The 23,194-nt window shown below is 47.4% G+C and overlaps 1 protein-coding gene across 2 annotated transcripts in view; it reads left to right on the forward strand.

Moving 5' to 3' along the window:
* The window catches only part of LAMA3 (laminin subunit alpha 3), a 241,905-nt gene extending 223,000 nt beyond the window's left edge, over positions 1–18,905 (forward strand). For both annotated transcript variants that reach the window (XM_060028799.1, XM_060028800.1), the window contains 8 exons: positions 3,849–4,018; positions 7,956–8,139; positions 10,351–10,491; positions 12,878–13,037; positions 13,153–13,283; positions 15,163–15,256; positions 16,497–16,616; positions 17,630–18,905. In XM_060028799.1, the coding sequence (XP_059884782.1) occupies positions 3,849–4,018; positions 7,956–8,139; positions 10,351–10,491; positions 12,878–13,037; positions 13,153–13,283; positions 15,163–15,256; positions 16,497–16,616; positions 17,630–17,775 (1,146 nt within the window). In that variant the 3' untranslated portion in view covers positions 17,776–18,905. The remainder of the gene's footprint in view (positions 1–3,848; positions 4,019–7,955; positions 8,140–10,350; positions 10,492–12,877; positions 13,038–13,152; positions 13,284–15,162; positions 15,257–16,496; positions 16,617–17,629) is intronic.
* Positions 18,906–23,194: the final 4,289 nt, after the last annotated feature.

Below are 23,194 nucleotides of genomic sequence, written 5' to 3' on the forward strand. Positions count from 1 at the left end.
GACAGTTTTTGCAGTCATAGAACAAATAGACCCTTGACTGCGGTTTCTCAGTGTCTGCAGCTGGTGTCTTGCTCTTTTGACACTTCTGCTGTGTCTCCAGCAAGTACAATGATTGTCTCTGGGATACAGGGCTCATGACCCTTCTCCTGCCCACAGACACTCCTCTGCCTGCATCCTTTGACGAGATACACACACGCCCCCAGGCCTTGCCAAGACCAGCGTGGCTTGACCTTGACCGCACATTAGAGACACCTGGAGAGCTTTTACAATCCCAGTGCTTGGGTTGCATTCCACTCAATTAAGTCAGACGCTCTCGGGATAGGTCCAAGCGGCAGGAGTTTGTAAAGGAGTTTGTAAAGCTCCCGGGTGATTCTATGTGTAGAACTAAGAGAGGCTGAAAGGAAAGGAAATTCCTTGTTTGGAGGAGTGGAAGCTTTGTCATACATTGAACACAGGGTCAGAACTTAAACAAGTTCCTTGCTCTGCCTGAGGTCTACAGTGTGACCTCCCCATATCTGAGGTTACAATTAATGTGATTAATGGATAACACTGAACACCTCCAATGTGCCAGGTGCTACGCTGAGCTCTTTAAGTGGATTTTCTTACTAAATCCGCACGTAACCGTATAGGAGAAGTACTATTACCAGCCACATCTCACAGAAAAGGATGCCGTGGCTTAGAAAGGTGAGCAGTTTGCCCAGGCTCCCACAGATGGAAGGCAGAGTTGGAATTCAAACCCGGGCGGCCTGACCCCAAAGCCCAGGCCCTCTCGAGAGCAATGCACTTCCATTCAACCCACTTTTCACTTAACATCAATCAGATGCTGCTTGTCTGCCAATATTTCTCCTGCTGCACAATGATTTGGGGAGATGGAGAGATAGTACATAAAAAGAAATTTTTTTTTTTGCTTTAAGAAGAAATATATTTCATAAATCCCAAAGGGTTGTCATTTTACTCTCAGGAAAAGAACACCTTTAGACCTGCCCCCTCAGGAATGAAGTCATAGATTCATTTATTTCCCTGTAATGCTGAGAGTTACTGAGAGATTAAATTAGCACAGTGATGGTGGAGATGGAGCGAAGGAATGGATTCAAAGCTATATAGAAGATGGAATGTACCAGACTCATATAATAATTGAAGGTGGGCGGCAAGGGAGAGGTGGGAGTTAATATAATTCTGAGGCATCTGGGTGGATGGAGAAGCCAGTTATGAAGAGATGAAAAGGACAAGCCTTTGGAGGGAACGAGAATGAGTGGAGTTTGTGGCATATCGAGTGACAGGTGCCTCAACCAGGTGGAAAGCTGGTAGGAGACTGTCAGGTGTCTCTGGGGGCCTCAGCAGAGAGAGTGGGGCCGGGGCTATTGATGGGGGATCCCCAGTGAATTCACTGTATTTAACGTTCCCCCTGTTCCGTGCAAGCCCCCAGATTAGGTGGAATAAGACATTAATTCTGCCTCCGAAAGCCCAATGCAGAGACAAGGCGACCAAGCTTTGCGGTTAAGTACCGGATTTTGGTGTCAGACTTCCTGGCTTTATCCCTTACTACGTGTGTGACCTTGAATGATTATCTAACCTCCCCGTGGGTCTGTTTCCTGCCGCGTACAGGAGGATATAGAACAGTAGTATCTCACGGTGTTGTGAGGGTCCACTGAGGTAATACATATAAAATACGTGGCACAGGGTAGGCATGCCATAACTGTTAGCTGTTATCGTTACTATACACACGAATAACCTAAGGGATGGGGACAAAACGTGCTCCAGGAGTGGTACGCCAGCTATTTTCCTGCTACAGAGATCGGGGGGTTCCTCTGGAGGAGGTGATGCATAGACTGGGCCTGGAGCAGGGGTTGAGTTTAGATGAGTAAACGTTGTTGCTACGTGAGCAGAAGCCCAAAGCCGGGAGGCAGGGTGTGGTGGAACTCGCAGGTATAGATGCTTTGCGTGCATTCTCTCTGATCTGCACAAGCCTTCACTCTCTCTCTTTCAGTTCCCACCACACCCCCGTGAGAGCAGAATAGAACGCCAAGTTTACACGTCAGGCAATTGAGTCTCAGAGAGGTTAAAAGAAAAATGTGCCCAAGAGCACCCAGTAAGTAAACTGTAGAGTCAGAATTGAAACTCAGGGCTACAGAATCCCGAAGAGTGTGCTCTTCATAGGCACTTGCTCAGGGGGAGGTAAGCTCAGAGTCACATGCTGCAGCCGGATCAGACAAGCCTCCGACGGCCTGATGTAATTTTGACATTTTTTCTGTAGTCAGCGTGAAGCCATTGAAAGGAGTGCTTTAAGCCATGTCTAAAGACGAATAAACTGGCAGCAGCCTATGGAATGGTTTGGCCTAGGAAAGTTCTACAGACGTGGCGTCAAACTGGCAAATGGTCCAGGCAAGACGGTCAGCAGCCTGACTTTCAGGTAGAGGGACTGGGAGTGAAAGGGAAGGAGTGGAAACAAAATATGTCCCGGAGATGAACAGTAGGACATGGAAACAGAGCACGTGCAAGAGGCCAGGTAGGAGGGTGTCCATGATGACCAAGGTGTGAGGCCTGGGTGCCTTGAAGGATGATGCTGCCGTTAAGAGAATTAAGGAAAAGTTGGTACCAAGAGTGTGTATGAAGACTGTTCATCTTGATGTTACTGCTGCTGACACACGAGAATCTTTCAGGGAGGGAGTGGGCCCCGCTGGTGTGAGCCCCCGGCAGGAAGCTCCTGGAGGATCCAGGCCTGGCTGTGATTTTCAACAACTCACTTAACTTTCTGGTGATGGAACATCTCCACTCAGCAGATAACTGGTATTAAGTCTGCATCCCAAGCATCCTCTCCAGGAATCTGGTCAGGTTGGAGAACCTGATCCTGAAGGAATCTGACTCTGTTAGGAAGACGTCAGCCACTAGGGCTTAACCCTCTGTGGGGATCTATAGTGTCGCATTAAGGGACAGCTTGAGGATGAGTGTGCTGCAGGCCTGGCCCGCAGGACTGGGCTCTGCTTCCCCACAGCCATCCTGGCTCCATCCCGCACAGTTCTGGGCTACGGACAGGCCGTTCCCTCACCGGAAGCACAGATCTGTGGCTTTCTCTCTCCTCTGGAAGGAAACATTTCTCAGAGGCCCCGCTCCCTGACCACCTCTTAAGGCTCGTTGGCCAGGAGGGTGTCACATGCTCGCTCCTGAACCAATCCCCAGCAGGGAGAATTCCCATCACTGGCTTCCAGGAATGGAGACCCCCACTGAGCCCTGAGCCCCATGGGAGGGACTGTGGACCCCTCATCAAAATCTGGGCTTTGCAGCAGAGAAAAGAGGGGGAGGGGCTGGAGAGTCTCAGTTCCTTCCAGCAACTTTTCTAGTCTCATGTGATGTTTATGATGCTTGTTCTTCTGCATTAAAACTCATTCCTGTTAAAAAGTTCAAAGCATCGTCCAGGTCAGGAGAGACTTCTGTGTGGGGGTCAACTCTGAGGAAAGTGGGGACAGGCTGTGGTCCCCTCCTGTTCTCTGGGTTCTTTCACGGCCCTGCTGCTAAAGCCCAAGTGAATGGCCTGGAGGGGAGATGGCAGATTGGCGGCTCCAGGTCCACTGGCTGTCTGTGTGGGCCTCAGTGCCTCCTGAGGGACACTGTGGTTCTTCTGAAGCTCCATGGAGGTGAGGTGCTCTGGGTATCCACTGGTCCCATGTATAGCAGACCTGTGTAGGATGGGAATAACATGCATCCTCCCCAAGGATGAATTCATCTCTATTGAATTCAGCTCTTAGGATCACAAGTCAAAACTGAGCAAGGCACTTAGCAAGATGGGCATTTTCCAACTCTTGCCTCTGATAATCAGCTGTCCTGATTTTTTTTGTTTCTCTCCCACACAGCCATGGTGTGACACACCAGCCGCCTCCCCAAGGAGCTTGAAGGTGAGGGGAGATGCCCAGTCTTGCCCACCGCTTCCAGAGGCCCAGGCCAGCCACGGAGCCCTCAGGTTTGGGGACAGTCCCACCAGCCACTTGCTATTCATGCTTCCCCAGGAGTTGCTGAAACCCAGGTATCATTTCATTTTCCTGCCCCAAGCCAACCCCAGAATCTGATTCTACCCTAGGGCAGGCTGGCCGGCACGACAGCAGGCACCTGTCACCAATGAAGGGGGCACTACCACGTTTGCGAAAAGAGGTGCTGGCCTACCTAAGACACACAGCCTGGGGGCCCGAGCCTGCTTCCTCCCCGCAAGTGGGAGGCACACGTGACACGTGCTGCTCAGAGGCTGAAACAATCAGCTCGGCTCTGGTTTAGAATTGACGGTGTTCTAAAAATAAGGCTATTTCTTTCCAAAGGTGCTATTTGTTGCTATGCTAAATCACCTTCTCCCGCATTCTACAGTTAGAGGAAAATCATTCTTTTAGGAAGACTTGGTGTCAGATCCATCATTTTTAGAGAATACATTTGGATTTTTTGTGCTAACAAGTTGCATCTCTTTTGGGGAGGAGGGAATAAGCAGAGATATTAATTCTGTCAGAAAAAAAAAAAGTAGGAAAACAAGGCTTGTCATTTTCATGTGATTCGAAGGAGACATAAATAAAAAGGTGCCCAAAATTCCTTTACGACTTCTCTACAGAGGCAGAATGGCCCAGGGGTCCAAAAGACCTGGCTTTAAGACCTTGGCTTTCAATCTACCCACTCAGCCACTTGCTGGCTGTGTGGCCTCAGGCCACAGGCCAGTTCAGGTCCTGGGGATGCAGAGGTCAAGATGGGATCAGATTGCAAAGGAGTTGTTATTCCTGTGCAGAATAAAAGGGGGAGAGCAGGAGCTGGCAAGGAGAGCCTTCAGCTGAGACACAGGCCTGAGGCCTGTGAAAGGAGAGGGAAAGGCGGGCGTGGGTGGGACGAGCTCAGACAGCAGGGAAGCTCCGAGGGAGTCAGGCAGGCCGGTGGGCCTCACAAGCGAAGATCACCCTGTAGAAGAGTCCGGTGTCGGGCACGACGGCCCGGCTCTAGTTCTGCCGCTGAGCTCGGTGCTTGGCGGGGGTCACCTGTGTGCCACTGCGGTTCTGAGAGCGTGGCAGTTGCGGGCTGCCAGGCCGCCGTGCCCCCGCAGCGGGGTCTCCTGAAGGGAACTCTGAGTGGCAGCTCCACGGCCACCGCGGGCTGCTGTTCAACTTTCCTAAGCCTCAGCTTCCTCTCCGTAAGCTTGGCATAATTATGCCTGTCTCACATGTTTTTGCAAATTGCCACACCTCTTCGAACCTCAATTTTCTCATCAGTTAGGTGGGGTTGCTAATGTTTCCCTTGCAGGGAGGAGAGGTCATTGCTTGTAATGAGCTGGCCCTTGGAGGTGCACTCAGTAAGCAAGTGCATATTCACAGGCAGGTGTGAAGCCTGGAAAGGGGAGGGGCCGAGTTCTAAAGGAGACCCTCGGCCAGCTGCCGGCATCTCCAGTAGACCCGTGGAAATTCTGGGGATCCCTGATTCGCCAAAACTGTGCTAGTCAGAGACAGACAGATGGCAGAAGCGGTGACCCTCTCAGCCCCTCCCGGGGCTTTTCCACTCCGCATCTCTGCTCTGTTGGTCAGGCTGACCGTAATAACAGTCTCCCTGCAGATGCTGCCCACGCTGTCCTCTTCCCGGCCTCCCCACTCTCCAGCCCCCCTGCCTCTGCCCTCCCCCTCCCTCCGTGGCCCCTTTCTTACATCTTCTCTCTCAGCACATTCACTGTGGTGAGTTATCCGGCTTCTTCTGATGATTCGACCCCAGCATCTTCCTGTCCAACACTGAATTATATATAATAAATGGAAAAAATAACATCCTTAAAGGAAAGCAGGAAAAAAATAATCCTTAGTAAATATAATTTAAAAATTATTTTAGTCCCCAGTATTGTAGCAATCAGAGTATATTTTCAGGATGTTGCAAGATTTGGACTATTCTATTATTCTCATTCTGGTTTCTAGTCTAGAAACTTTTGGCCTCTCCTGTAAAACCCTGTACGACTATTTTAACCTCTGGATGAATGTATAAAAATGCTACTTTGGTCTCTGTCTTTCCCTCCTATCCTCCAGCAATAAAGACTCATAGCTACAGTGTCATATGCCAGGATTTGAAGCTACTGATGTCATTTTTGGGTGTGAGTTAGTCTTTTCTGAAAGAAAATTGCTTTAAGAAATAATTCTGGAAAGCAAATGTCAAGTCTAATAACCAAGCCCACACATGTAAAGTGCTTTCATTCTGTAGCAAGTTCTACCATCCTCCTTAAATTGGCTAACCCTCGTATTCCAAACCTCCGCACTAATACACAGCTACACCAAGAGACATACTGAGCCGTGTCACCGTCGGCTTGGTTTAATTTCACAAATATAGATTTCTTTTGCCTTTTGAAGAACTGTACCCTCAAGGAAACTTGCATAGCTGTAGGATGAAAGTGCACGTCCGTGTTTGCTCAGCCTCACGGTATTAAAAAGCAAAGAGATGTAACGGTGTAATTATTTCTTCCACTTCCTGATTCTGCCTCCGCATCTTCCGTTTGCCATTTAATTCAATTCAGTAACTCTTTCTTGAGGGCCTCCTGTGTATCATGCACTGGGGATGCAGCTTTAAGCAGGGTAGACCCCATACCTGCCCTCTGTCTGGTGTGCGCTTGGACATAGACCACAAGGAATGGGTGATGACAGCCTTTTTCTTTTTTCTTTTTTTGGCTGCGCCACGTGGCACGTGGAAACTTAGTTCCCCAACCAGGGATGGAACCCATGCCCCCTGCAGTGGTAGCGCAGAGTCTTAACCACTGGACCACCAGGGAAGTCCCTGATGATAGCCTATTGACACCCATATCTCCCATTACCTTTTCCCAGTACACTTTTAGGCACCCCCTCAGGGCACCTACACACCACAAAGCACTCAAAGAATGAACCATCCATCGCTGCGTTCCCAGTGCCCACCGTGGTGCCTTGTACATACGACCCACTCATTACATATTTGTTGAATGAACGAATAAATGGATGGATGGTCGGATGGATGTGAGTTTGCATAGAAAGCAAAGCTTGCTTAGCCACACGTACCTATGATATGTAACCATCATGCAAAGGAATATTAACTTTCACTCTCTGCTGTTACTGCGTGATGCTTGCGTAATTCCTGTTCCACCATAGAGGAGGTATTAAGGTCCGAGAAATGTTAAGGGTAGGTGGGAGAAGGTGGATCCGGACTCCTGTGCCACTGTGTTAAATATGTCTTACGGGAAGAAAATGCTTACCTGATGCTTAAATCAAATCCTTGTTATTCAGGTTGTCCCCCGACTTCTCCTCACAACCTTCCTCTCCCTGAATGTGTACAAAGTAGAAAGCGTATTCACTGGGTTTAACAATCGAGGCTGCTCGGTGAAATAAGCCAGTTGCAAAAAAGACAAATACTGTGTGATTCCACTTCTATGAAGCACCTAGAATATTCAAATTGATAGAGGCAGAAAGCAGGATGGTGGTTACCAGGCGCTGAGGGGAGGAGAGAATGCAGAGTTGTTAATGTGTAGAGAGTTTCAGTTTTGCAAGATGGAAAGAGTTCCGGAGATTGGCTGCACAGCAACGTGAAGGTGCTTAACACTACTGAACTGTACTCTTAAAAATGGTTAAGATGGTAAACTTTATGTTTGGTATATTTTACCATAACTTTCTAAAATGTAGATTTTTTTTTTAAAGTAAGGAATCTTCCTTCTTGCCATGTGCTGGGACTTAACGCCACTAGCTGAGTTTGTCATAAAACTTCCTCTTATTTCCCAATACGGTAAGGAAATTATACAACAAAACTTTTAGCAGCTGAAATACAATGGCTTTTAAAACTTCCCAGAGAGACGGTCGTTTAATCAAGAAGTACCTTAGTTTATTCATTTAAATAACGAGGTTTAGGGTTTTGTTCCTCACTGTCTCTCCCAGCTATGGAGATCTGAAGAAACACTAAAAGCCTCTTATTTTCCTCCTTCGCCTTTTGCTTTCTTTTCCCCACAGGTCACAGTTTGCCGTGGACTTGCAGACAACGGCGTCCAGAGGGCTCGTGTTTTACACAGGCACTAAGAACTCCTTTATGGCTCTTTATCTTTCGAAAGGACGCCTGGTCTTTGCACTGGGGGCAGGAGGGAAACAACTGAAGCTCAAAAGCAAAGAGAAGTGCAGTGACGGGAAGTGGCACACGGTGAGAGCTGGGGCTGCCCTAGAGCGTCCGCTGGGGCCAAGTTCACTGCTGAATAGCTGAAGACGGGAGTCTCAGCGTTCTTCCCGGCAAGAGGGCACAAGTACTGGGAGAGCTCATGTGGTCAGAGGCACTGAGCGCCCCAGCGCCTCGGCCCCAGAGACTCCTGAACGCGCCATGTGTGGATGTCATCCTACATGCCGAGACGGGCTTTCCTCCCTGCTTCTTTACCCGCCGCCCCCAGCCCCCCATGCACCTCCCTGGGCTGCACCACTCCCCTTGCCTATTCCCACCCTTTGCTCCCTGGACCATTTCTCTCCTTCAGGACAGTTTCCAGTCTCCAGGCCCCCTGTGAGTCTGGAATGCCTTCTCTGTAGCCAGCCCAGGTGTAATCACCCACATCCCTAGCATCTCAGCTCTTGCCTGAAGCCATCCCAGGGTTAAAGAAATACTTTAAGGCAAGAAGGGACCTATGTATTTTTGTTTTCTGACAAGGGAATTGGAACTCAGAAAACTTAAGTGACTTGACAAGTTACACTCACTCAGTCATTCAACAAATATGTAATAAGCTGCCATCCTGGAGCACATAAGCAAAAAAATCCCCAATATAATGTCAGCTACTGCTTTGAGAAAACACTAAAGCAAGGTAAGGAAGTGGCCGAGTAGGGAGACTGTTTCAAATAGGACAGTAAAAGAAGGCCTCTTCCAAGAGATGACAATCAATCATATAAAGTTATAGGAAGGATTTCCAGGCAGAGGGAACAGCAAGTACAAAGACCCTAAGTTAGGAGTTAGCTGAATGAACAGAACAGAAAGGATAAGAAGTGGGATTCAAGAGTGAGGCAGGGGGACTTCCCTGCTGGCACAGTGGTTAAGAATCCACCTGCGAATGCAGGGGACACGGGTTCGAGCCCTTGTCCAGGAAGATCCCACATGCCGCGGAGCAACTAAGCCCGTGCGCCACAACTACTGAGCCTGTGCTCTAGAGCCCGTGAGCCACAACTACTGAAGCTCATACGCCTAGAGCCCGTGCTCCGCAACAAGAGAAGCCACCACAATGAGAAGCCAGCGTACCGCAATGAAGAGTAGCCCCCGCTCGCCACAACTAGAGAAAACCCATGCACAGCAACGAAGACCCAACGCAGCCAAAAATAAATAAATAAATTAATTTAAAAAAAGAGTGAGGTGCAGGCCCAGGTCATTTAAGCATTGAAGGCCAAGGTGAGGATTTGGGATTTTATTCTGAGTCTCTCTGAAGCTTTTAGAGAGTCTAAAACTAAAAAAGCATTACACAAACAGATTGATATTTTCAAAACCCTCTTTAGCTAAAGTGTCTAAAAGGGAGTAAAAATAGAAGTAAGTAGACCAGATGGATGCTATTGCCTTTGGTTCAAGAGGCTGAGGTAGAGGGGGAGAGGGTAGACCACCCAGGATGTGTTCTAAAGGCAGAGCCAAGAGGTTTGGCTGATGGAAAGAGAGGAGTCAACATCAAGTCCTGTGATTTTGGACCAGTGACTGGGTCAATAGTGGAAGCTTTGCTGAGAGGGAGAAGATGGGCAGGAGGTAGGTGTTGCTAGGCAAGAGTGGGAACTCTGTTGTCAACATCCTGTGGTTGAGCTGCCTATCAGACCTTTAAGCCCAGGTGTCAGTAGATGGTAGAGGCCAGAGGTCACAGCTGGGCATCTACACTGAGGAGTCATTTGTGAATAGTCTCGTAGCCATGAGGTGGCAGAGTCCACACCAGAGCCCAGGGATCCTGACTTTTAGCAAAGAGTTTAAAACACTTGATCCTCTTGTTGGGAGAGGAGTAGCCATTGGCCCCTTGCTCCAGGACCCCTGCTCAGAGGAGCAGGTGGCTTTCTCCCGTCTCAGCTCCGCATACTCTCTTCCTTCCTCTCTGTTGCATGGATGTATGTTTATTTATGATCCTTTGGTTCTTCAGTTATTTATTTTTTGTATAAGTTTCCAGTCATGTATATTTTTGTTTACTTTTGAGAAATCTTTTTTTAGTTCATGTTTTAAGCTCACTCTGTTTAATATCTGACATAATCTCACAAAATGATGATGATGATACTGTGGTGAAAACTCTTGATTTTTCAAAGCTACTTGAAGGGACAGAAAAACTTTAAAAAAAATTTCCTGTGACCACTAATAAACTACAATGCCAGTTGTCAAAGGTAAGAATACGATTAACGTATTTTCTTTATCCTTAAGGTGGCATTTGGGCAAGATGGAGAAAGGGGGCGCTTGGTTGTGGATGGTCTGAGGGCCCGGGAGGGAAGTTTGCCCGGAAATTCCACCGTCAGCCTCAGAGCACCAGTTTACCTGGGATCGTCTCCTTCAGGGAAACCAAAGGTAAATGGTTATGCTTCAGAGCCACAGATAAGAACAAGTCACCCTATAAACTTTATAATTATACCATACATTCAAGGATATCAAAATACTTTATTTTAATAACTGAATCTGTATTTTAATGTTATTTGGTGACTGAAATAAAATTATCTCAAGAACCAAACTTGGGGAAAATTTGGGTTAAGGAGAAAGTCACAAGTCTGTCTGTCCCCAAGAAGGAGGGGTGCGTACCAGGATTTTTCAGGTTCAAAGGCTCCGATGGGACCGTGGCCCCAGGGTGGCGTTCTGTGGGTGCCCTCCCCCTGTCTTCTCCACGTGGCCAGAGGGCTCACTGCCCCTGATTACTTGGGGTGGCTGAACCCGCCTGTCACTCTTCTCCCAGATCTGCCTTTTTTGCACACAAAGTGAAGATGGCCCGTCAACAGCTCCGGCCCAGGAACTGTCCTCCTCCAAATGTGCTGCCAGGCGCTGAGCCCCTCCTGCCCCTTCCCACTCCGCTGGTGCCCATTCTGGTGTGATGTGTGCTAGCAGCTGGGGGGAAGGGCCGAGACTCAAATCTGGGCCAGAAATGGACGTAATCAAAGCAGGTCACTTCTGCCAGCGTGGAGTCTAGGCGGTCAGGCTAACGTGGCCTTGACCTTGGTATCTCCACAGGACTCAGCCTGGCCCACTTGAGTTTTGCACTGTGGTTTGGGCCAAAGCCCCAGCAAGTCAAAGTACTGTTTTACTTTGTTGTATGTAATAACTTTTATATATGTATCATAAATAACATATAACATGATATAGTGTATGTATTATGGTATCTAATACACATATAACGTATAACATGTTAATAATTGCTGAAGAGGATCCTCAGTGTTTGCTTTTCTGCAACCTCTGTACCTTTTTCCCTCTCAGAGAAATCACAGGATGGGGTAGTGATTCGGGGCACAATTTGGGTGCTCTTTTTTTTTTTGCAGTACGCGGGCCTCTCACTGTTGCGGCCTCTCCCGTTGCGGAGCACAGGCTCCGGACGCGCAGGCTCAGCGGCCATGGCTCACGGGCCCAGCCGCTCCGCGGCATGTGGGATCTTCCCGGACCGGGGCACGAACCCGCGTCCCCTGCATCGGCAGGCGGACTCTCAACCACTGCGCCAGCAGGGAAGCCCTGGGTGCTCTTTTGACTTGGGTAAATCACACTCAACATCCTAAAATCTGAGACAATCAGTAGCACCCCATTTACAACATCCTTTACCAGCAAGGTCCTATTCGCAGCCTTCCTTCAACCTGAGGGTGCAAACCGCCGAATACCCTCCTCCGTATCCTTTCACAGGGAGGCAACATCCAATCAGCCAGTGGCTGCCTCCAAATACCAAAACCTGCAGCCAGGCTTTGGTGATTCCGTGTTAGGTTATGGCCTGAACTGGAGAGCCTGAGCGTGGTGTCAGATACAGACTCTTTGTTATACATGACGGCAAATCTGAAGAAAGTAACATTTCTTAGGGGCCCCAATCAGTACTTTGTTGTTGACACTGACACCACATGCACCTATAATACCACTAGATTCCCTTAAAATTACCATGTCTTGCATCCGTCGTGTAGGTATTCCAGAGTCCTAAAGGCATTTACTCCAGAAGAGAGTAGAGGGATTTTATTCAGTGATTTTATTAACTTTTTTGAGAATTTCCTGAAAGTTATAGCCCCTTTCTCCAGGAAAATACACAGACATCTGGTATATAATTTAAGGGGTCAGAGAACCCCAGAAGCTCGTCCCTGAGCCCCAGGTGAGGAGCCCTTGTTTCAGGCCAGCTTTCGGCAGCCATGGGGGCTCCACGCAAGCCCCTTGATCCCGCACCCTGTGTCTGACCTTGACCCTGTGGCATTCGTGATTTGTTGATGGTGCGCTGGGCCCAACAGTGTAGGGAGCTTTCTTACCCTTCATTATTTTAGGAATGTTTTGGCCTCGTTTTTCAGCCGGCCGCCCTGCATTAAGCTATCACACGGGCTCATGAAACCCTAAGAAGTATTTCGTACCTGCAAAGAGACGGTGAGATCTGGGAACAGCAAGGTGGCAATTTCCCCTGTTGCAGCTCTGACTGTGGCCCAGGGTCAAGTCACCCTCTGTATTCTTGTTTCCACGCTAGGTTGCCATCTCCATTGCCCCTGCCCTTGGTTTGATGGTACATTCAAACTTCGACCACCCACCAGACACCTGGTATCTGGGTTTTCTGGCACTGTGGAGGGAGCCAAAATGGAGCCAGTCAGGCCCACCTGACTCTTGGAAGCAGGATGGATGAATCTCCCTCCTTCCTCCTCTTTTGGACAACTGCCCCTGCCCTTAACCTTGGCTGTGCATGGATTTCTGGGAGCTGTGGGTAATACAGTTTGCTTTCTCTTCTGCTTGGTTGCAGACCCTCCCCCAAAACAGCTTTGTGGGATGCCTGAGGAACTTTCAGTTGGATTTGAAACCCCTGGACACCGCTTCTGCAAGCTTTGGGGTGTCTCCCTGCTTGGATGGCCCTTTGGAGAAAGGCATCTATTTTTCTCAAGAAGGAGGTCATGTCATCCTAGGTAAGGAGCAGTTTGGAAGGCTTTATATCTTTATAGCTTTGATTCTGAAGAACTCTTATCCTTTTTTTGGAATTATGATGTTTAAACTATTATTTGTTTGTTTTTGTTTTGAAAGCCAACTCCGTGCTTTTGGGGCCAGAATTTAAGCTTGTTTTCAGCATTCGCCCGAGAAGTCTCACTGGAATTCTAATTCACGTCGGAAGTCAACCCGGGGAGCACTTATCTGTTTATATGGAGGCAGGAAAGGTGTGTAGCTGTCAGATGACATGGGAAGGGTGTGTGAATTTATATTAGAACCAGATTCCACTTCTGGAGACCATGGTAGGTGGAGTTACGGTAGAGAGTGGAATCCAATCTTGTATTTAAGAGGCCTGACTTCAGGGCTGACTTACCCTTTTCCTTAAGTAATTTGGTCATCGTGTTTTCTGTTCTTCATCTTTTAAATTGGGCAAATTCAAACAAGCTGGGCTGAATTCCGGCTCCACCACTTAGTTATAGGGCCCTCGGGAAGTTACCTAACCTCTCTCTGACTCAATTTCTTTATCTTTAAAATGTGGAGAATGATGCTTATATTTAAGGGCTTTTTGTCAGGAGAGGAGAAGCTGCCATATACTCAGTAAATGTTCATTTTTCTCACCTCCCCTTCACCCTTGTCACACCTCTACTTTTATTTATTTTATATGAACATTTATCAGTAAATGTTCATTTTTCTCACCTCCCCTTCACCCTTGTCACACCTCTACTTTTATTTATAAGGGCAGCACCAGAGTTCATGGGATGGATTTTCTCACCAGCCATCTACACCATGTCACACCCTTGCCCATGCCCCACATCCGCTGGGTCAGCTTCAGATTCCCTTTATCCTCTCTACACAGCTCACCAAGCCCTTCTGGTCTCTGCAGCCAAGCCGGCCACAGGGTCTCCACCCAGCCTTCCTTTAACTTTTCATGGCTTCCTTCTTCAGCCATGTGCTTTTGCTGCTCCATCTTTCCCATTGCTCACAGGCCTACTCAATATCTTATGTTCACCACCCACGTTTAATCTCTTTCCTTTGCAAAACAATCTCTTTCAAACCAAATCCTTCCAGGAAGCCTCTCTTAGTTAAGGCCTTAAAGCAAAGATTGATAATATAGCATTTTCTTTTACCTTTATCCTTCCAGTTTACTGAATGTGAGGGAAGACTCTCAGAATAAAATACAGTAGTCAGAACTCTTGGACACTTTTTAGTTAAGTTACAGCTTTAAGTCTGAGCAGGCCTCTTGCGGGCCCAAGAAGCAAGGAACTATGCTTAACGGTGGTTCAGACAAAGCTGGCTTTTCAGGGGAGGGGTTGGGGAGCATCTTTGGTGAGAGCTTCTGGATAGGAAATACTCCCCCCAACACGAAATCAAGACCTGATAACCTTCCTAACAGCTGTGACACTGCTTAGCTTGAAAATTGCCCGAGAAAAGGCTGCACTGTCTGCTTACATGCAAATTAGATGTAAATTACTTCTCAACAGGCTGATTTTAGCCCTCTCGTTTCATTGACCTTGATTCAGCCCCTGGAGAATCCTGGCCCCGAGTGGGAATGCGGGATTCTGCACAACAGCACGTTGAGTGCCTGACCCCTGACACGTGCCCAGTGCAAACTCAGTCAGTCAGCTTGCTGAATTCCTTGGACGAGACCCCTCTTTAAGTCCTGCGTTCGTGGAATTATTATAATTGGCTGCCCCTTGCAGGCGGGTATAGACCTCAGCCAACGTTTTTGCCTTCCAGATTGTACACGTCCTCCTAAACAGAGCTACTGTCACATGCTAATCACTAAGGCAGATCTTCGGTGCTAATCAGTAACCTTTGAGTCAGGCCTGATGGGACCGGGGTAGGGAGTCAGTGGGAAAGGCTCCTTACCTTTGGCAGTAACTTCAGGCCAGGCCCTGGGTTTGCAGCTCACTTGCCTGGAAAGGGGTGCAACAGAGAGATTCCTGCAAAGCCTTTGTCCCTCTATGGTCACCTGGTGCGGGAGGGTGTACCCATGTTTCAAGTGCTCCTGGGCGGTCAGGGTGCAAGGGCTGGGAAGGAAAGATGGCAGGAAGTGGGCCCCACCTGCCTTTCTGAAGGAAATAGGAAAATGCATGTGTGTTCCAGGTCACGGCCTCTGTGGGCAGCGAGGCAGGTGGGATCCTGACATCGGTCACACCAAAGCAATCTCTGTGTGACGGACAGTGGCACTCGGTGACAGGTATGACATCCAGTAGCCTATTGTTCACAGACTGAAACAGTCTCCCTTTCCATCTGGACTCGAACATCCCAAACGCTCCCTCAGTTCATCCATCCATTAGCGTCTGACCAGGGTCAGCCCACCAGGTTAAGGTGCTGGGAACATGTCTATTCTCAACTCCAGTCGTATTTATGTAATTCACGGCTCCAGTTCTCCATAACACACTGAGTTTTTTTTTTTTGGGGGGGGGGGCGGTGTGGAACCCAGCAAACTGATAAGCTATGTTTGTTTTCAAGGTAGCATAACACTGTGATTGAGATTTTGCCTCTGAAGTCAAAGAGAACAGAGGTCAGGTCTCAGTTCCAGCCCTGTGAGACCTTGGGCAAGCTACTTAATTTCTCTTTATCTTCAGTTTTCTCATCTGTACAACGGAGGTAAAAATAGTGTACACCTCCCAAGGTTGTGAAAATTAATGGGATAATGAGTGTGAAGTGCTTAGCAGTGTCCAGTACGTCCTAAGTGCTCAGTAAATGTTTGCTCTTACTATAGGTAAAGTTCATTGTTGGGTTATTTTTTTCAACAACATTTAATATTAATGCCAAGGATTTAGACAAACCACTTGACGGGGAGCAGGCATAAACTCTCAAGTCGAATCTGCTATTTTAGGAATAACTTGAGCATACAAGTTTGGAGATATATTAACCTAAAATATCTTTTGTTAAAAGTAGCTGCCTCTTGGCTAATTTGAAAGCTAACTGCATTGCAGTTGGTTAAGATTGTTGACGCTGGAGGAGTTTTATTTGGGAGGGTCAAAAGCCACTGTCTTTGGAGTCCGTTTTCAGCAGTCAGTCAGTGTCTTCTTGGAAAGAACCAGAGATCACGTGAAATAAGCACTGGCCTCTGGAGACAGGAAACCAGGGCTTGAATCCCAACTTGTTTAATTTATAACCAAGCCATGTTGCCAAGCTCCTCAATGATGGAGGGTCACAGTCTCTTATCTGAGAAACGAGAGTGATGATATCTTCCTCACAGATTCATTTTAAGATTAAATTCTGTAATATACGTGGAAGCACCTAAACAGCACCTGGTGGGGAGAAATTAGTTGAATTTGTGCTTAGGTTGATGGAATTCCTGCGAGCCGTGCTCCCTCAGGTCCAACAGGAGTGAGTGAGAAAGAAGCCGATGATGATGCCCGGTGTAGACATTATACAGTGGGCAGGGCTCTCAGGTGATAGACCTGACCTGCTTTCCTTCCCTGCAGTCACCATAAAACAGCACATCCTGCACCTGAAACTGGACGCAGACCATAGTTCCACCGCTGGACGGCACCCCGTCCCCACTGCCCGCACGCAGGAGCATCTGCACATTGGCGGTGTCCCAGGTAACCCCTGTGCTGACTTCTACACCCATGTTGTCCCACATCAACTCTTAACATCTCCATCATAACCCGTGGATGGGGGCATCACATTCGTTGGGATATCAGCAGGGGCAGCCGTTGGCTGGACCGTGGAGACAGTGAGACTCTTTCTCCAGCTTGTGGGGAAACCGGACTGCCAGCAACAGAACGTTTCCCAGCAGCCCAGGCCACGTGGCTGCTGCTTCCACTTGTCCCAAGCCTATAATTTTTTTTTTTTTTTTTTTTTTTTTTTTTTTTTTGCGGTACGCGGGCCTCTCAATGTTGTGGCCTCTGCCGTAGCGGAGCACAGGCTCCGGATGCACAGGCTCAGCGGCCATGGCTCACAGGCCCAGCCACTCCGCGGCATGTGGGATCTTCCCGGACCGGGGCACGAACCCGTGTCCCCTGAATCGGCAGGCAGACTCTCAACCACTGCGCCACCAGGGAAGCCCCCCAAGCCTATAATTTATAAGCCTCTCCTAAGAGCCTGCATGAACCTAGAAGCCTGATATCACAAAGAATCAGAAAAGGGCCTGAGAAACTGGTCTCCCCCCTCCAGGCACTTAGTTATGGTGACTTATTAAGCTGTGTGGAGCCAGAATGGGGGAATCAGGCAGGGTGATCAGAGTCAGGTGAATCAGAGTCAAGTTCAAGACTGGAATTTTGCCTGGAAAGAGCCTTGTCAGCCTTCATTGATTTATGTGCCTCCAAATGGTCTGGTGGTTAATTTTATAGGTCTTCCATGACCCATGAAAAGCACTAGAGTTCAGAGTCATTATCTATTGATTTGGGCTGTGGAATCTCCTTCTCTGAAGGATGTGCAGAGTAGCCTTGTGCTTTCACAGCAGGGGCTGTGCTGGGTGCCTGCTTAAAGCAGGAGAGGACTGGGTGGACTGAGAGCCTGGGTCCCTTTAGCTCTAATAAGACCGTTTCTTAACGGAGTGCGTCCACTTGACAGTATGAGTGAGCCATCGAATGCGTCTCCTTTTGTCTTTCAGCTAATTTGAAAACCCTGAAGCTTCCCGTGTGGAGATCCTTTTTTGGCTGCCTGAAGAATATTCAAGTCAACCACATTCCTGTCCCTGTCACTGACGCTGCAGAAGTTCGGGGGACTGTCAGTCTGAATGGCTGTCCTGACCACTAACTCAAACCCATCACAAGGCAGGGAAGTTCACCTCCGGAAGCACTGATTACCCAACACCCCTCCCTCTCCCCTCTCAAGGTCGTTCTGACTTAAGACACCATCCCGATGGGTTTATTAGCAAATGTCATTTTTAATTCCAACCACACATACCCATCATTTTGGCATTCAGTGCTACATATCTATTTTACATAAAAATCCCATTTCTTGAAGAGGATGAACAAATCCTTACATGCTTCTGGTAATATCACTTTCCACTAAAAGTTTGATGTCTTTTAAAGAACACTGTTTTCCACTTGTTAAAAAAAATAAATATCTTTCAAAGCACTTTAAAAATACAAAAATTTTACATGTGTTAAGATGTTATAATTTATGGGGTTAAATAAATGCAGTGTACTCTTCAAATTATGATGTTTTATTAACATAAAACGATTGGCTTGCTGGTCATTTTTAATTGTATTAATTCTTCAGCACCTGTTCAATGTGCCACGTACAACGCAGTTTTCTACAAATAATCACCAAGCACATGCTGGTGAGGTACTGTGTGTGCTCAGTGTTGGATCTACAGTCGAGGAATATGCACTCCAATCGGGGAGACACATACTGTTCATAAAATAGTAAGTAACAAACTGAATAAATGAACCTGTAACTCCACTTGGCTTCCCACGTACAGTCTGCTGCCAACCAAGTCTAGATTATGATTATCAATTCCTTGAGGGCAAAAACTGTCTAGTAGAGGAGCTGAGATGAATGTACTGTATATACTATAATTAAAGCTTTGCATGAGACACTAACAGAAGTCAATGGGAAGTAGGAATCTAGTTTTATCTACAAAATAATGAACCATGTACTAGACCAATATTATTACCCAGCACCACTCTCACTAGCAAAGAAGGCTATGCAAGCACTTCTGTATCTCCTGCATAGTATTTGCTCATCAGGACTAAAACAGTTCTAAAATTTGGATATAGTAATCCTATGTGGTATCCTTACAGCTACCTGCCCTCCGCCTCTGAAACTGAGGCATGTTCCCTTCAAGCCAGTGCTCTTTTATGGCCCTCACACTGCCGTCCCGTGGGCATGCTTTCTACCTGCCATACCTATGCAAACATGAACCGTTCTCCTGGAGAGGTAGCACGGTCCCCATCTCAGGGGGTATTCAACAGAGGCTGGCTGGTGGGCTGTAGGGATGCTATGCTGGGTCAGAGGCTGAATTTCATGACCTTAAGTCATGTGCTTTCCAAAAACATTGATTTTCAAATGAAAATTCAACCAGGTGATGACCATCCAGACCCTGAGTCTGCGTGAGGCACATCCATTTCACCTGCCTTTGGCAGGTCTACACTAAATGGCTGATTCTCGCTTCTGGGTTCCTGGTGTTGACTTAAGTGAATCTACAAAGTTATTCATTAGTACTTCCCAGATTCATTTTGAAGGGGCAGTTAAGTCTTCATTAATACCACTGCTCTTCCCTCCATTTTATGGTAGCTGAAAGAACAGCTGTCCATCTGCATTTGCTGAATATAATCCCAGCCACCAGAAAGCAGCAGAGGGTGTCACAGATGGAGTTTGAGACCCAGAGCCCTCAGCGTGGCTCTTCTCAGATTGTAAATGTCTGTTCTCTGAAAGGAATGCTACAGCTCCTCACCTGGACCCTCACGGGAAATATGTGTAAACTGTGAAGTGCATATAAGAATCATCGCTATTGTCTTCCTCCTGGCTCACAGCCTATCACAAATTGGGCTGACCTTGGGGTGAGAGGCCTAGGGGTCAGCAGGATCACCGGTGGTTGACCCTGACCCGTTCATGACGCCTCCACGGTTGGTGTCATTCTGGTCCAGGCGAGTGGGACCTGGATTGTGAGAAAATCAACTCACATCTCCCGAGGTGACAGTCACTTCAGGGGCACCCAGGGACTATGGAGCAATCGTGTGCCTTTGTGGGCTGCCTCCTTCACCTCTTGACCTCATTCCTCAGGATGTAGGGAGGTTGGGTTTTTGCCACACTCATGATGACCCCATGTCAGAGGATGGCGGCCCCGGGCAGGACATGCTGACCTTCCCATCCTCCCAGAAGGGAAGTCACCTCACTTCCCCACAGGGAGCTTTGAGTCAGCGCCTTTCTCCCTCCCACCAACCCTGCCCAATGCTGCCCTGTAAAGAACCCCAAACCCCAACTTCTGCCATTCCCACCACATTCACTCCCCTCTCTTCCAGCTCCCCAGTTCTCTCTTTACTAATTTCAACTTTGGGTGGGTCCATGCTAGCCCCAGAAAGGCCAGGTTCTCTCTCAGGAATGAGAGCTTAAAGCCAGCATATGAGTGGAACCATTTTCAAATAACATTATGATATTGAATACAAATGGTATAAATATTGGTTATAGAAAAATTATAAAATCACCCATAATCTCATCACTCAGAATTCTATTTGAATTTGGTTATATGTCTGTTATTCGATTCTAAATGCATGTATATTTCCTTACAAAATGACAATTATACTGTAAATATTATTTTTATGTTTTTTTAAAACTGTATGGTGTTTCCCAAGTCTTTGTGGAACATTCCATCAGATGAATTTATTATAATATATTTAACTAACCTCCAATTATTAGGCAACTGGGTCGTTTCAAATTTTTGCAATTATAAGCAACACCAGAATGAATAAGTCCTGGAATGTAAACTTACTTATTTTCTTAGGATAAATTCTTAGAAATAAAACTACTAAGTCAAAATACATGAACCTTTTTGTTTGTTTTTGGGTTTTTTTTGCGGCACACGGGCCTCTCACCGCTGTGGCCTCTCCCGTTGCGGAGCACAGGCTCCGGACGCGCAGGCCCAGCGGCCATGGCTCACGGGCCTAGCCACTCCGCAGCATGTGGGATCTTCCCGGACCGGGGCACGAACCCGTGTCCCCTGCATTGGCAGGCGGACTTTCAACCACCGCGCGACCACGGAAGCCCTACATGAACCTTTTTATATTTGTTGTTAGCTATTGTCAAATTGCTTCCTAAAAGGTTCTATCCCCTTACATTCAAATCTTTTTTTAACTGACTTTAGCCCCTGACATCACTAAATACAAACTCACCAAGATCAGCTCATGGTCTTCAAAACAGGGAGCAGTGTTTGGATCATGTCAGCTCACAGGGATCCGCCATGCTCCAGGCCCATCTGAGCCAAATGCACACCACCTGGAAATGCAGGGGCAGCTGATGGGCTTTGACGGGTGATTCCGCAAAACGCCTTAAGGGAGGGAGCAGTTCAGTCCTTCCGGAAAGGAGCAAGGCACTCCTCGGAGGCTTGGAAGAGTGGACTGTGCTCCGTGATCGGCCGCCAAGCCTCAGCCGTAGCAGCTTCTTCCTCCTTCACCTTGTAAGTTTGCTTTCTTTGTGATTGAAACGTTCATAAGGATTTGCTCAGGCAAAATTTCCAGGACAAAAGCTCGAGTCCCCATCCCTCCCATCACCGTGCCCCCCAATAGACATCCAAAACAGGAGCTTGTTGGGCTTCCCTGGTGGCGCAGTGGTTGAGAGTCAGCCTGCCAATGCAGGGGATACAGGTTCGTGCCCCGATCCGGGAAGATCCCACATGCCGCGGAGCGGCTGGGCCCGTGAGCCATGGCCGCTGAGCCTGCGCGTCCAGAGCTTGTGCTCCGCAACGGGAGAGGCCACAACAGTGAGAGGCCCGCGTACCACAAAAAACCAAAAACTCGTTTTTCTTAACATGAATGATTATGGTAATAACAGTGGTGGTAGGTGACAGGTGTGTCATGTTTCCATTTTCTTAATTTGCCAAACAATACAACTTCTCAGCATAAAAATTCTAGCATAATGTCTGCATGCCTTTGTATGGAAGGCAGAGACAGAATTGGAATATCCCTGTTAATCATTCTCAGAGTGAAAAACAATTATTCTCCCAGAGTAAAGGGCAGGGTCCTGAGATGATGAATACTATTTACTGAAAATGCTTTTTTTCTCCTTTGCTCATGAAGACTTCTATGACCCCAGAATATAAAGTGTACCTTTCCGTTGCCAGAAGGTTTTATTTCCCATAAATTTTGAATGTGTGGTTTATTCTGCTCTACATTGAGTCCTCGATAAAATGAGACTTGGGAGTTTCAGGGGGGAAAGGCTGGAACTTTCAGTCTTCATGAATGCACACGATAGCACAGCACACACTGATTAAACCACCCCTGACTCAAAAGGCTTTTGCTAATTAATCAGTAACGAATCGTTCCATACTCAGGGAGCGTGCATTCCTGGACAGTAATAATGGAGCTGGGTGTCTGGTGATGTAGCTTGGTGTGTTGTCCATTCCAAAGGCAAATCTCAGTAGGAATTTAGTATTCCTACAGGAAATATGCTTCCTCAGAAATAAAGTCTGTATTCTGGAAAATAAGTGGCTGTGTTATCTAGCATTCAACTGCAGTGCTGTCAACAAAATGAGATCCTTAATGTCATGTTTTTACAATGTCCTTGGTGAGGGGGAGGCCCCTGACAGGGAAGAAAGTGTCTTATGGGACTTCAGGGCAGCTTCCTGGACCAAAAAGTCCAACTGCTGCTGTGATAGCTCCTGACAAGACCAGACCCCAGAAGGATTTGTCTCCTGCTGCACTGTTCCCTTGTCATCCATCTCGTCCCACTTCCCCTCCATAAGAGCAAAGCCCCTCAGGAAAGCCACCTCCACCTTCAGGAAAAACCTTTGCTCTTGGAAATCACTTGGCTCTGAACTACTTTTCGTTCCCTTGGTCCTATAATTCCAGTTGCATTTCAAGCATGCAAGCTTTTTGTCATGTGGTTTCGAATATTCTAGAAGTTTGAGGGATAAAAAATTAAGTCTTTTACTTCAGAGTTCTCTGAGAGTTAACTGAGATGATAGATGTAAGAATGTTGGGAGAATATCACTGTTAATTTTACCACTGTTAAGAACACTGTAAAACATGGAGCAGAGGTATCCAAAGTTGGTACTTCCTTATGGCTTTAGTTACTCTAGGAGAGGAATTCAAATGTCTAAAAGCATGAAAGCTGGGGTGCCTCTGAGAAAGCACTGACCCCAAGTGGCGTGATGGTACCTCACTGTATCCAGGTCTTTCTGAAAAGAGGTTACCATCTCCCATCTGCTCAACAGGCTAAAGTCTTTACTCCAGTCCCATTTCTTGTCCCCCAACTTGGACAAGTGTCTCCCGCCTTTAACCTTTTTCTTAATCAGCTAAGTTTCCATAACAAAACACCACAGACTGGGTGGCTTAAACAACAAAAATTTATTTTCTTGCAATTCTGGAGGCTAGAATTCCAAGAGCAAGGTTCTGGCCTGTTTCCTTGACTATGTCTTGCCGCCCACTGTGGGCGCTCTTTGCAAAGTAGTTGCCCAGTTTCTACCGCTGTTGCCCGTTAAAGGCTCTGCTTTTACCTCAGGGACATTGAAAGG

The sequence above is a fragment of the Delphinus delphis genome, chromosome 13 (assembly GCF_949987515.2).
Source record: "Delphinus delphis chromosome 13, mDelDel1.2, whole genome shotgun sequence".
Classification (NCBI taxonomy): Eukaryota; Metazoa; Chordata; class Mammalia; order Artiodactyla; family Delphinidae; genus Delphinus; species Delphinus delphis.